The sequence below is a fragment of the Camelus ferus genome, chromosome 1 (assembly GCF_009834535.1).
Source record: "Camelus ferus isolate YT-003-E chromosome 1, BCGSAC_Cfer_1.0, whole genome shotgun sequence".
In the NCBI taxonomy this organism is placed as follows: domain Eukaryota; kingdom Metazoa; phylum Chordata; class Mammalia; order Artiodactyla; family Camelidae; genus Camelus; species Camelus ferus.
This window is the reverse complement of record NC_045696.1, coordinates 92,917,190-92,932,027: the sequence shown is the minus strand read 5'-3', so window position 1 is coordinate 92,932,027 and position 14,838 is coordinate 92,917,190. Positions and strand designations below refer to the sequence as shown.

Genomic DNA, 14,838 nt, shown 5'->3' with positions numbered 1-14,838 from the left:
AAAAGTCATAATCTTGGTTCATATAAACAAGAGAACTGCAGATCATAAATGTAACTGAGCTCCACATTCACAGTGGGCAAAGGTGGTCAAGAATTTACACTTTACAGTCAAAAGAAACTAAAGGCGCTCCCCACGCTGTAGTATATGAGAGCTAGTCTCATAACATGGAACCAAGGTGGTGATGAAAGCTGGAATGGGATCCTTGCTTGTAACAGGAAGCATTAAAAAAAAAAACCCTACTGTGTGGAAGATAAAATAAATTTAGTATCAAAGGGGCAGGAGTGAGAAGACAAGCAAAATGTTGGTTTGCTTGGTGACTGGATGGGTAATAGCTTCAACATCTCCAGTGGCAGAGAACTCCCCAATCAATCAATCTACTGTCTGGTTAGGAACCTGGAGCACAGGTGGGCTGTGTGTGTACGTGTGGGCACCAGATGGGTGATGCTTAGGGTTCCATTGGAAGAAGTCACAAAACCACTAGATAAGAAGGTCAAATACAGAAAGAAAAAAAATGGAAGAGAAAAAACATTTCACTCAAAACTGAACCTTCAACCCCAAATTCTAAAACTCATAGAGGAAACTAATGCTAAGACGGAGTGCCCGAAACATCAACACATGGAATGGAGATTCACTTTTTCCACTTTAAAAAAAGTATGTTTAGATGCTCAAAGATAGGGAGAAGTAGCCCCATAAAAAGAATAAGAAACTAAGAAGCCAAATAATAACATAAGAACAGGTGTGGATTTAAAATTTTTTTAAATCAAGTGTATATGCTTTGAAATTAAAATGATAGCTGGGATACCCTCTAGACCAGACATAGTCAAGGAGATAATCACTGAATTAAAAAATAACACTGTGAAAAGTACCCAGAATCAGCACAGACATAAAGAAAATAAAGGAGAACTAAGAAGTATAGAGAATAGACTAAGAGATTCCAACTTCAATCTAACAGTGCTTCTAGGAAAACAAAGACTGATGAAACTGGCACAAAAACAATATCCAAAGAAAAAAGTGGCTGAGAATTTTCCAGAATGAAAGAAAACATGAGCTCTCTAGTGGGAAGTGGAGATTGAGTGCTAAGCAAAATAAACCCACTCCTTTTACTTAATAGTGAAGTTACAGAACAAATAGAATAGAAAGACAGGTTCCCAACAGGGAGTAGTTGACTTCTCAGCCATAGTCATGGTCAGAAGGCAGCACCTCTGAGATGTGAGGGAGATGCACACACAGAGGTAATGCACGCAGTACGTTAGACCCTGACCGTTCATTACCTCACGTCTCTGGCAGGGCATGGAGGCAGAAGCTGCATCACGTCCTAGGGAACAACTGGAACCTTCAGCTCCCCTTCCGCTCCCCACCCCTCGTCACCAGGATGCAACAGCAGCCCCCCTCCCCCACCGTGGGCATTTACTGAGTGAGCGCTTTCAGCCCCAGGACCTCACAGCCTCAGGCGGCAACCATCCCTTCCTTGAGTGCTGACAGGTCTTAAACCAACAAGATTCATAATCCTCCTTAAAATGGCTCAAATCGTATAACAAATACCTTAGGAAAGAAGGTCAATCTGTAACTAAGGTAGTGGAAAGGGAGGAAACTATTAAAATGTTTAATGTGAGACACACACAGCGAATAATGATCTTAGGATATTAATTTAATACAAAAGGTGGTTACATGTTACTCTACCAGGGCTCATTTAAACATGTTGGAAGCCTTGGGGTTCATGGGATGAGCTTCACGTAGGGAGATAGAGAGCTTGATATTTGTGCCTAAGAAGCTGGCTGAACCCAGACGCAGAGAGTGCAAGAAAAGAAGATATTGAGTAACCCAGAAGAGAAAAATAGTCAGTGAGGCTGAAATATGGGGGTGGAAAGTCTGCAAGGCACGCTGACATTAGAGGACCCCATAAAGATGAATAATGGTGAGCTGGCCTCACTGAATCACATCTGTTAGATTACTGCACTGTAGTTGAAAGGAAATCATCCCCCGAGTCTCTGAGCTGTGTGATTCTTGGGTCACTGAACACACCGGCTTTACCTATGGCTTACTGCATTATGAGCCTGATTTTCTCTATGGCTGAAGCCACAAAACAATGAGGCAGAAGCTTAAAGGATTCAATTAATTCAACAACAGAAAGTGTTTATTAAAAGAGCAAAAGCTTTTGGTGGGGTTTGAATGCCTTAAGTAGACAGTAGACTAAGAGAAGAAAGAAGACCGGTGCGAGAATCCCGCCTCCCTTTCTGCTTCTAATGCTGGGGTGATGCCAGGCGAGCCCCAGATTCTGCCTCTGACAGTGCATTTGCTGTTCCCTCTGCCTGGAACACTCTTCCCCAGATATCAGCATGGCTAACTTCACTTCTTTCAAGTCTTTACTCACTTGTTACCTTCTTGGTGAGACCTTTCCTGGTCCTCCCACCTAAAACAGCAATAGACCCTTCAGACACACATGTGCACGTATGTAGGCAGGCACATGCCCACGTGCACGCACACTTCCTACACGTCTTCCCTCCCTTTTTCCCTTTAGCACTTATCACTGCCTAGTACACTAGACATGTTACTTACGTGTTTTATATCCTGCCTACCCTCCCTTTTCTCATCAATGTATTAAACCCCACAAAAGCAAATTTTTGTCTGTTTTGTTTATTGCTGTATGCTCCAGCACCTAAAGCACGTTGGCTGCATCTCCAGCAGGAGTTCCCCAATAAAACTTTGTTGGGGGGGAGGGTATAGTTCAAGTAGAGTGCATGCTTAGCATACACAAGGTCCTGGGTTCAATCCCCAGTACCTCCTCTAAAAATAAATAAGCAAACCTAACCACCTACCCCTACTAAAAAAAAAAAATTTTTTTTAACTAAAAAATATTTGTTCAACATGGCCCCATGAGAGCAAGCATTCCAGTGTTCATGAGTGCTAAGCTAGAATCTTCATCTATTACAGTAATTCAGGTATAACTTATAAATCTAACCACATTCTGTTAACTTGAAAGGGAGGTTAAGAACTTTCTCTAAGGTAATTATTGGTTTCATATCAACTATGCACAGTACAGCCTCTTTTTGCAGAAATATGATCAGGCAATTTACATTCAACACTCAGATAAAGGCATCTGAGTCCTCGGCTGACAACAGGACCAAAATTGACTGATTACAGGATAACACTTGGCTTTCTAAATACAGCACTGCCTTTTTTCAGAAGAGCTCAAAAATAGAGATAAAAGATTTGAAAAAGATGAGTAAAAACCTTACATATTTCCGTCAGAATACTGGTTCCTTTCTGTATTTACTATCCTAACATCTAACAAAGAGACCCCTGTAAAATGTTACAGGTCAGGCGCTCTCCACCTTCACTTAGGCCCAAGTTAAAGAATCCAAATGAAAGAGCACATCTGTCTTTATGGAATCACATTCTAAACTATCTACCTGTACGTGTTTCTAGGCAACAGTGAAGAGACTCTGAAGATGAGAGGAACCCAGTCGGTATTTTCACTCGTGACGTTACTGACTTGTTTCCATAAAACTATAGCTAATTCTCTTTTACAATTACAGATGTGTAACTTAGAAAATTAGAAGGCTGACATTAGAAGAAAACTAATGTTACTGGGAGGATGTAGAAACTACAATAACTTGGGTTTTACTCAGAGCAATAAATGACTAGGGTGATAGTAGCTAAATTTCCACCAGTTTCACTAAAAACTGCATTCTCTAAACACACAACTTAGTCAAGACTGTTCCTTGCTGCCGAATGACAGATTACTCAGGCTGGCAACCAAGAGTTTTGGGAAACAAGAGGCAAAGACAATGAAATTCAGAGACAAAAATTTGGTTTATAAAATAAAGCTTAAAAAAAAACAAGAACTAAGTTACCTATAATCAGAAGTAATTACCAAAATAGCAAGTAGCTGGAAGAGCGAAAAAGAAACTAAGATATTAACCGTATTTCTACTTATTTAAATCTACTTACATGTTCTGTAATCACAGCCTTGTTAGTTAGTGGTGTTTAACTGAGTCAGTAAAAACTATTAAAGGTCAATAGATTAATACAGATGGCAATTTTTCCTTTGCACTTCAAGCTGAATCTTCTCCAATTCATCCCTTTTAAAATGCACTAAAGCCAAGAAAGAACTATCTACTGAGACTTCAGCTGTCATTAAGCTGTTGCCCTCTTTGAAAAGAATACCAGCTCCCTTTAATACATGTAAGAAGCCACCACAGTTACTATTTTCTAGAAGAGAGTAGACGGTTTTCAATGTGTAATCATTGAATTCAGGGCAATGATGTACCTTAGAAGATTTTGTACAACATTTCTCTTTTTTTTTAGAGGGTAGAATAATAGTCCTGATGCCTAGAGGAATACTACTTTACTACAGAAATGAAACTGTAAACCCTATAACAAACTAATGTGAGCAGGTGCTACTCTCAGATCGTCCTGTGATCCTGGCAATCACGTGAGAGGCAGAAGGTGGGGGAGGTCAAGAAGTCCAAGCCCCTCATGGTGACAGCGGCAGGGTGTGGAGGAGGTCTTTAAACATTACATTTCTGCCAGGTTAGCACTTCCCTTGATGACCTCGCTAAATGGTGCTTTTCCACAAAGGCAGCTCCTTCAACTAGGACAGGGGTCTGAAGCACCATGCAGGTTACAAACTATTCTGTGCCATTTTATCTAAGATGTAGCAGATTAAAGTTTTAGCTAAGAGACTCATTTCTGAAAGAACTTGGAAATCCTCTGGTCCCAGGTGCATTCCCTCAGGGAGGGGATGAACATTCTAGAAGAGCAGACCCACATGCAGTGGGTTCTGCGAGCCAAACCTGGCAGGCAGCAAGCTGGAGCTGCCAGCAGGAGGCAGGGAGACAATGCTAAAGCCAGTTTATTTCATCAGACAGTGACATTTCCAACTGCAATTTGAGTTTTTACCCAAGTTGTAAAAGGAGGGAATTTATCCCTGGAAAGAGGGTCAGATGGGTTAATCACTAACATTTCTTCCAACCCTGAGACACAAGAATCCTTGACTCATTCACTCAATAAACATTTGTGAGCCTGTGTAACAGCACACAAAGTAACTCTCAATAAATACCCTTTTTTACACTATAGCCACTGTTTTTGTGAAGATTACAATAGAGCAGCAATTTTTGCTGTAGCGCAGAGGGCAAAAAGTACAGCCAAGCCTGTAACTTACATAATGGAGCTTGAACTTGCACTCATCTTCAATTTCATCTGCGCTGTCTTCATCGGAAACCTCCCCTTCCTCTGCATCATCTCCAAGGTGATAAGGCAGCTTCTTGCCCTCAAATGACACAAAATGTTCCATTTAAAAGTGAAAATTCAGCAAGAGAGGTAGGGGATTAAGAGGTACAAACTACCATGTATAAAATAAATAAGTCACAAGAATATATTGCATAACACATGGAAATATAGCCATTATTTTATAATAACTTTAAATAGAGTATAATCCATAAAAATATTGAATTATTATGTACTTGAAACTAATATAATATTGTAAATCAACCATACTTCAGTTAAAAAAAAGAAAAAATTAAAATTAAAATTCACAACAGCCAAAAGGTAGAAATATCCCAGTGTCTACCAACAGATGAATGGATAAGCAAAATGTGGCATATGCATACAATGAAATATTATTTAGCTTTGAAAAGTAAGGAATTTATGACGTGCCACAAAAGGGATGAACCTTGAGGACACCAGGCTAAATGAAATAAGACAGTCACAAAAGGACAAGTGCTGTATGATTCCACTTATATAAGGTACCCAGAGTAGCTAAATTGATAGAGACAAGAAGTAAAACAGTGGTTTCCAGGAGCTGGGGGAGGGGATTGGCAGCAAAGATGGGGGGAATTGTTTAATGAGTATGGAATTTAATGAGTATGGGGTTGTGCAAGATGAAAAGAGTTCTGTACACAGCAACGTGAATGTACTTATTACTGAACTGTACACTTAAAAATGGTTAAAACAGTAAGTTTTACGTTGTGTATATTTTACCATAATTAAAAATAATGTTTAAGAACATAGATATGTGTAACTGAATCACTATGCTGTACACCAGAAACAAACACATTGTAAATCAATTCTCCTTCAATTAAAAATAATTTTTAAAACTTGAAAAATGAAAATAAAATGTATTATCCCTTTGCCAGTCATTACTTCAGACTGACTATAAGGCAGATAGTTTGAATTAGAGGCAAAACAAGGGGAGAAGAGTCTTTCAAGAGAAGTCAGTTTTATTACTTCCAATTACATACAATTAATTTTTACTGTAGCACATGGTGGGTAAAAAACTATGGCCAAGCCTGTAACTTACATAATGGAGCTTGAACCTGCATCTTGTTTATAAATAAAAATCAGACCAGTCTTCTGTTCGAGCATCTATGACTCATCTTAATAGGCATAGCCCCACCCCATGTCCTTAGAGCATCTTATCCTCCCAAGCAGGTTGAATGTGTCCTTCCCCGGTGCTGACTGGGCCCTCTGCACTGCCCAGGCCCGTCTTCAGGGACGATGCAATGAGACCACTGCCTGGCTGGAGCAGGGCCCTTGTAACCACTCACCAGCAACCACTAGCAATCAGAGGCTTTTAGACAACACGGGGGAATTCTTACAACAAAATGGTAGAAAATCCAACATACAGAATTATATACACATATTAAAGCATGATCTCAATAATGCATAAAAACTCAGGGATCCTGAGGGAATGCTAATGTGAAAAGATGCATGCACCCCAACGTTCACAGCAGCACTATATACAATAGCCAAGACATGGAAGCAACCTAAATGTCCATTGACAGATGACTGGATAAAGAAGATGTGGTAAATATAAATACAAGGGAATACTACTCAGCCATAGAAAGAATAAAATAATGCCATTTGCAGCAACATGGATGGACCTGAAGACTGTCATTCTAAGTGAAGTAAGCCAGAAAGAGAAAGGGAAATACCATATTATATTACACATATGTGGAATCTAAAACAAACAAACAAACACTATGAACTCATCTACAAAACAGAAACAGATTCATAGACTTAGTAAACAATCTTATGGTTACCAGGGAAAGAAGGGTGAGAAGAGATAAATGTGGGAGTTTGAGATTTACAAATGTTAGCCACTATATATAAAAATAGATTTTAAAAACAGTTTCTTTTGTATAGCACAGGGTATTGTGTTCAATATCTTGTAATAATCTTTAATGGAAAAAAATATGAAAACAAATATTTGTATGTATATGCATGACTGGAACATTGTGCTGTATACCAGAAATTGACACATTGTAATTGACTGTACTTCAATTAAAAAAAAGAAGTTACAGAGAACAACAACAACGAAAAAAAACTCATGGAAAAACTCCATCAAGAGAAATGATCAATTATTAAGAGTAAGAACATTTGGGTAGCAGTATTACAGGTAATGGTTATTTTCTCCTTTTCTACATTTCCCAATCTATATTCAGAAAAAGTACAAGTAAATAAAAAGCAGAAGCGGAAGGGATGGCCCAAGGGCCTGATAAGGGCTTCTAGGGCAGCTAACCATCTATATCAGTAGAGCATCTTACCGGCAAGCAGAAATTGAATTGCTCCCAGAATCTTTAGTGGGCGGGAGCTGGGGTGCAGAATCCAGCTCTGAGGCTAATGGCCAAGGTCACTGTCGTAGGCAGCCTTTAGGAACCCCAATGGTTCCTACCTCTTGGTATTCAGGCCCTTCTATAACTTCATCCCCCTGAGTGTGGACTGGACCTCGTGACCCCCTTCCAGTGAGAGGAATACAGCAAAACAAAATGTCTAGCATTTTTAGCTTCTCAAAACATAAAGATGGGGGAAATTCCTTAAACATGGAAGGATGGTCACATGCTTGTAAGTCTAAAATAATGACAAATTTCTAACCATCACCTCTGACTACTTCCCAGGCTGACCCTCTCTCAGCTCCAGCTCCAGTGACTTCCAGTCCTCCTGCTCTCCACTCCACAAGTGGCCCCCCTTTCACACTCTAAATCTGTCCCCCACCTGCTTCTCTCCCTCCACAAGACCACCAGCACAGTCGGGCTGTCAGAGAAATCTCCCTCCTAGTTTTCCTGCACCTTGTGTAATACCCAAAGCTCTTGACCCTGGATGCTTGGCTTAGTGATAGTTTCAAAGCTGACTGAATCACTTATGTAATGGGGGAAAAAAAAACCAAAACTTGATTAAGGATACTCACTACTATACATAAAATAAACAACAAAGTCTTACTTTATAGCACAGGGAACTATACTCAATGCCTCGTAATGGTCTATAATGAAACAGAATATGAAAAGGAATACATGTATATGTATACATGAATCACTATGCTGTACACCAGTAATTAACACAACATTGTAAATCAGCTATACTGCAATTAAAAAAAAAAAGGAATCCAAACTCTTGATTTTAAACCTCTTGGGAGTTTGGATACTTAAACATTTTCTTCAACCTAAAAGAGGGGGGATGGAGGGACAAATTGGGAGTTCAGGATTTGCAGATACTATTATACATAAAACAGATAAACAACAAGGTCCTACTGTACAGCACAGGGAACTATAGTCAATATCTTGTAATAACCTATAATGAAAACTAATATGAAAAAGAATATATATATAACTGAATCACTGAGCTGTACACCAGAAACTAACAAACACTGTAAACCAACTATACTTCAATTTTTAAAAACTAACATTACCAAATAAGGAATAGCAACCCTTGAGTGATGCACTTGGTTCTGACACCACAGGAAGGAAAGGAAAGTTTAACCATCATGAGCATTTAGTGACGGGCCGGCCTGGCAGCGGCACTGAGCTCCAATCCCCTTCACTGAAGTGTGGCAGCAGGTGAGGGAATAAAGAGAAAGCTGCCATCCCAGAGTATTCACAAGGTGCCCTCATTTTCAGTCTTTTCAAAATCTAATTAAAAGACATTAGGGCCATATTTTCTGCCAAATTTTTCCATATTGCTTGTCCCTTTTTTTTTTCTTTTCCCCTTAATCAGGAGGAATTGACCCTGGTGTGTTTTGGCAAGTAATGGTAGCTTTGGTCTCTGCCCAAACATGCTTTTTTTAAAAAATTTTATTTATATTTCATTTTAAAAATTTTGTTGGGGGAGTAATTGGGTTTATTTATTTGTTTCTTAATGGAGATACTGGGGATTGACTCCAGGACCTCATGCATGCTAGGCATGTACTCTACCACTGAGCTGTACCCTCCCCTCTGCTGGTCCTTGAAAGACACTGTATCCAGGCAGATAGGAAAAGAAAGCAACACTGTTTTTTAATGCCTGTTGTTAATAGTGTTACTCCTAAATTATAAACTTAGGTAGAATTTTATGAACTTAACAGTGGTTTAGTATAAATAAAGAATGACCTAGTTGTCCCCTTCTGATCTACATACTATTATATGCAGGAGTTACGCTCAAGAATGAGATTAAGTCCTCCATGGTGTATGGAAATATAGCAAGAGACAGGAACCATAGCTACCCCTTAGCTGCTAGTTGCCTAAGCCCAGGAGAGTGGTAACAACTCTGTTGACACTTCTGGCACATCTGTAAAAGTAAAAGCCTTGGACCAGTTAAGGTTTCTTTCAGCAACAAGTCAACGGAAAATTGCTGTTTGTTATCATTTTTGTTCAAAAGCAAATTTTTGTTTACTTTTCAGGATACACAAACACACACACACACAGAGTCAGCCCTCCGTATCCAAGGGTTACTTGAATCCTCGGATGTGAAGGGCTTACTGTACTAGGCCATTTCATACGAGGGACTTCAGCATCGCAGATTTGGAACAAATCCCCTGAGGATACCAAGGAACTACTGTATATATTTGTGTGTGTGTGTGTACATGTGTGTACACACACACAGTTGGAAAGTACATGTGTTACAATAACTAACTTGCCAGTCTCCAAAGTAGTAAGTAGTCATTCAAATGTTGCCTTTTGGACCAGAGATCGCGCTGATGCTAAAGAAACTAAGAAAATCAGTTCCTTTGTTGTTGCTTCCAATGGGAATGTGCTGGTCCACAAATCTAGGAAATTTCCTTTAAAGGAAAATTCAAGGATTTAAAGAAAAAATAGCCTTTCCAAAGGTTACTACTAGCAAGTAGACCTCATCTTCTTTGAAATACCTGCAGCCCGCACCACTGCCTCTCCTTACAAGCGCCTCAGATCTCCCAGCTCCAGTTCAGCCTGGAGCCCAGTAGCCCTGGGACATTCTGTGTCAAAGTGACTCAAAGTTCAGTTATGCACAAGAGATTTAATGAGTTCATATCAAATATTCCTTAAGTCCCACTGTCCAAAGGGAAAGGATTTCAATCAAATGGACTCATTCAGAGTTTAAACTTCTGACTGCTTGGCACATGACTATTTAGGGAACATGGAAAGATTTACAAGACCATAACCCAGAAGTCAGTTTTTACCACTACATGACTTTGCTTTAGCAAGACTTCAGGAAAATTCACCTTGAATGTTATCTCTTGCATTATATAATTGAAACCTTTATTCAAAATGCTTTTGCACATACAAATGCCCAGTGTCACTTTGATGGATTTAACCTATAATTCTCATTTAATCGATAGAAAAACAGGTTTTGACCAATTCCAAAGATGATTATCTCTTTCCCATTTGCTGTCTTCAAAGCCCCAGTTAAAGTCTTGCTATGAAATTACACTTCATAGTGTAATTTCCTATGCCTCCCCTGTGATATCTGGTTTCTGTGCACACCCATTTTAAGTAAAATATAACCCCACTTGAATATTAATCCTCTATTCCTCTTTCTTAGGTTTTTAGTCTCAAAGCAATACAAGTATCCAAGATGGTTTTAGTCCAAACACACAAAAGTAACTGGAATTAAGTAAAATCACGTCAGCAATCTGAAAACTCAAGGAGCTGTCTTTCTAGCTCTTCCTTGTATTACCAATATTCATTTCAGGTAGTAAGTTTTCTCCCTCTTAAGATCTGTTTATAAAATGTCATTCTATTCACTTACTGCTCCCCCACATGCAGACAAATCCTATGGGGCACTATGTCTGAGCCTGGGCTCCTCTTTGAAGTGAGTTATTCTCACTTACATAACCAAGGCTGATCAACCATGAAGCCTTTTTTTGACAGACAGTTATTGGAGCTTGAAATGGGAGAGAAGAATCTGAAAGAAACGCTTTCGGATATGGACACAAGGAGCCTCTCTTCCCATGTGGCCCTTGCCTCCCGTACACATGCTTCTCTCCAGCGTGAACGGCTGCAGACAGAAATATTCAACACCTGGCTTATAGTATTGATGTTCCCGCTTCATAAAAATAATCCCAGAATACAAGGTCAGTCTGTAAGAAGCCTGTTCTGGAGGGATGACTATAACTAAATTGGAACCAGGTACACACACCCATGTAGACAACCCTTCACCTAGTGACTCTCATTCTCTTAATAAACCAGTTTTTAGTCCTTAAGGGAGGGGGGGCTTAGTTGGCCATCAATGCCTTTTATTACATTCCTAAGGTAATTAATTACCTTCACTAGGATTTTGCCTTTCAGACTTTGAGGGCTCGGAAGCAGCTTGGTCTCTCCGGTGTCCACAGAGGACAAGTCGAGTTTGTCCCGGAATATTCCTTTCAGGTACTGAGCAATCTTTCTTTGCTGCTGGATGCTGCAGTGATTCTCAATAGACAGAATGACCGGGAACCTGAGAGAACAGCAACACATGATGAAGGCATCGAGGACAGGCAACTCACGGGGCTTTTGAAAGTCATTCTGTGTTCATTATGTTCTTACAATCCTAGTGGCAGTAGTTGTGAGACGGGTGGGAATTAAAATTATTCTTTTTTTTTTTTTAAGATTCTGACTATTTATTGGCTGAATGAATAAATACATGAAACATTTTATCATTTGATCAGTATGCAGCCATTAAAAATGCTTCTTAAATGACAAAGATAAGAGATGCATTAAAAAAAAAAAAAAAAACAAAACTCCACTGACCAAATATATTTTATCAGGCAAAATGGCTGAACAAAATACCAATCCATGTGGGATGACTTAGTCTAATTTCTGCATCTAACTCTCATACACATATCACCCACATTATATATATTATGCCTCTTTTACAAGAAAAAAACAGAAAAGTTTAAGAGGTAAGAATCGAAGAAAACTTGTGATTTTGTCTTATTTATTCAAAAGTCTAGAAACATCAAAGAGACTACTAACTATTATTAAATGCAGATATTTACTCTAAAAATATGTAACCAGCTTCTAAATTACTATCGAGGATAAAATACCATCATGGAATTTTCTGTTTCATAGTGTCCTATGTCAGCCACTTCAAAACCATTTGGATAGAATTATGTAATAGTCTTTATTTTCAGAAAGGACAAGTCAAGCATTCACTCTGCCGCCAGCACTCAGGCTTCTGTGCAGAGAATGCGAGACCCCAGCGCGGTGAGTACCACACACAGCCTGAGGGACCAGGAGTGCTTACATGACCTTACTTACTCCTCCTCTGATTTTGTTTTTTCCTCAGAATAAGAAATTATTCCAAATTCAGGCTTATTTCCTTTTTTTCTGGCTTTCTATCACAAATCTTCCAAAGTCATAGGAAATATATTTTTTCCAGAATACGCAAACCAGTATTTAAATTGCCGAATACAGCCGTGTAGAGAAAAACCTTTGTTTCTGGGCTTGTATGACAGGCACGAGCTCCACAGTACGGGCTGTGACCTCTTGAAATTACATTCTATCCTCATTAGTAAACCTGACGCCGGGGGTAACGTAAGAGATAAACCGTTGTGATTGAGGTTGGTCTGGTTACCGGACTCTAATCTGTTTGCTGTTCTGTCCTCACATGGGTTTTACCCCAGAAGCATTGGGAAGAGAAAAACAACAACAAACTAGCAACCCTGAGTTGTCTATGCAATCACATCAGGGAGTTGTAGCAATGAATTTTAAAATTATCAATGTGTTTATAAAAAGCCTATTAGCATCTAATGGTGCTTAGTGTAAAGCCGTGCCTCTCAACAGGGGAGGGGTGTGGCTGCAGCACCTCTCCCACAGGGACATGTGTCAGTGTCTGAAGACATTTTTGGTGGTCACACCAGGGCAGGTGGGGAGGCGGGGGTTGCTCCTGGTATTTAGTGAGTAGAAGTCAAGAACACTGGCCCACCATCCTGCAATGCACAAGACAGTTCCCCACAACAAAGAATTATCTGGCCCCAAAAGTCAGTGGTTCCAACGCTGAGAAAATTTAGTTGTAAAGATGCAACTAAAATTTAAGAAAAACACTGAACTTTTAAAATTTGCTAAACAAGCTTTTTAACTGCTTTAATTTGAAGTGCCTTTCTCCTAGGGATTCCCAGATTTGAAGTTAGCACTGTCAAGTCCCCAGAGGATCCTCCAAGGTATACAGATAGCAGGTCTTCTCAACGCTTTACTTCACATATTGGAAAATAAAGGCAAATCACTTTATCAACTTGGCTGATTAGTAGCCATCAAGGTAGGAAAGAGCCATCAGAATTCAGTACTCAAGATTCTTCCATGTAGAAAATGCCAGAAACCAAACCTGCTATGCAGCAAGTCTCTCTTATCGGAACAGCTCATATTTTAAGCACATATTTAATTAATGAGAAGACCAAATTATTTAAAATTTTAAAGGCTATTAATGTTTATAATTAATTAAAATTAATTTTATGCAATTGTGGTTTTAATTTGCCTCTTTTAATTTCAAGAATCATTTCTTGAATGTCTAGTATATTGCAGGCACTGGCTGGGCAGTAAAGAATGAATAAGACACAGCTCCATATCAATGAGTTCATGGTCCTCAAGATGTAAAAGAAGGCAAGTAACCAACGATGGTTAGAGGCTGCTGTATGATATGATAGAACTATGCTGTAGAACTATGCTCAGGGTGCTAAGGACAGAGAAAGGGAGCTTCAAATCAGTGGTGATATCACTGAGTTTGCCAGAGGGACACCTATGCAGTCCCAGGATGAGCAAGAATTTGGCAGGTGGAATGATGGGGACGAGTGTTCAGCCGGAGAGAACAGCACAGGTAAGGGCGGGGAGTTGTGAAAGCACTGTGAGCCCCAGAGACTCCAAAATAGTCAATGAAGGCAGATGCCGAAATCTCTGCGGACTGATGGTAGCAGAAAATCCTGGAAGAGCAAGAGCAGGAAGAGGTGAGGGGGCATGGATGGGAGGCATGACTGTGTAAACAAGGAGCTTTTGAAGGACTTTAAGAATTAAAACATCTGCTTATATTTTCAGAAAGGAAACTACTGCACCAGTGTGGAGGATGAGCCAAAGGCAATGAAAATGAAGAGAAGGCAATGGAGTCAAAAGATAATTTAGGAAGTAGAATGGACAAGATTAGACTGGCTCAATCTGGAATGACTCCCAGTTTCTGGCTAAAGCCACTGGTAAACACTACCACCCACCTACCTAGGAGGAAATGGCACAAGAGGAAGTTTGGCAGAATGAGATGCTGAGTTCAATTTGGGATGGACGCCCCATGACGGTAGGAGTCTTATCCTTGTTCAGTGTCACGGCTCCCTGCACCTATCATAGCATGCCCGGCCTAGAGTGGGCACCATTCAATATTGGAATAAATGTCTGAATAAATAATGAAATTTGTGGATTTTGAGGTACCTACGGGATACTCATAAATTTTTACTAAGAATTTTTCTATATATCTCTGAAACTTAGAGAAAACATTCTGGATACATAATTGACAAATAACCAAAAAGTAAACCAAGGGCAACTTATGAAATAGTGGCTATTAAAGGAATGAGGAAATGGAATAAAAGACCATAAACCAAAGAAAATGAGTGAGAAGCCATGGCAGCAGCAGAGGAGAGAATGTTATAATAGA

The 14,838-nt window shown here is 39.5% G+C and overlaps 1 protein-coding gene across 1 annotated transcript in view; it reads right to left on the bottom strand.

The window, feature by feature from the left end:
• PLCH1 (phospholipase C eta 1) overlaps positions 1-14,838 on the bottom strand; it is a 198,116-nt gene that overhangs the window by 36,729 nt on the left and 146,549 nt on the right. Inside the window, 2 exon segments of the mRNA XM_032485844.1 lie at positions 5,165-5,272; positions 11,493-11,664. Of these exon segments, the coding sequence (XP_032341735.1) occupies positions 5,165-5,272; positions 11,493-11,664 (280 nt within the window).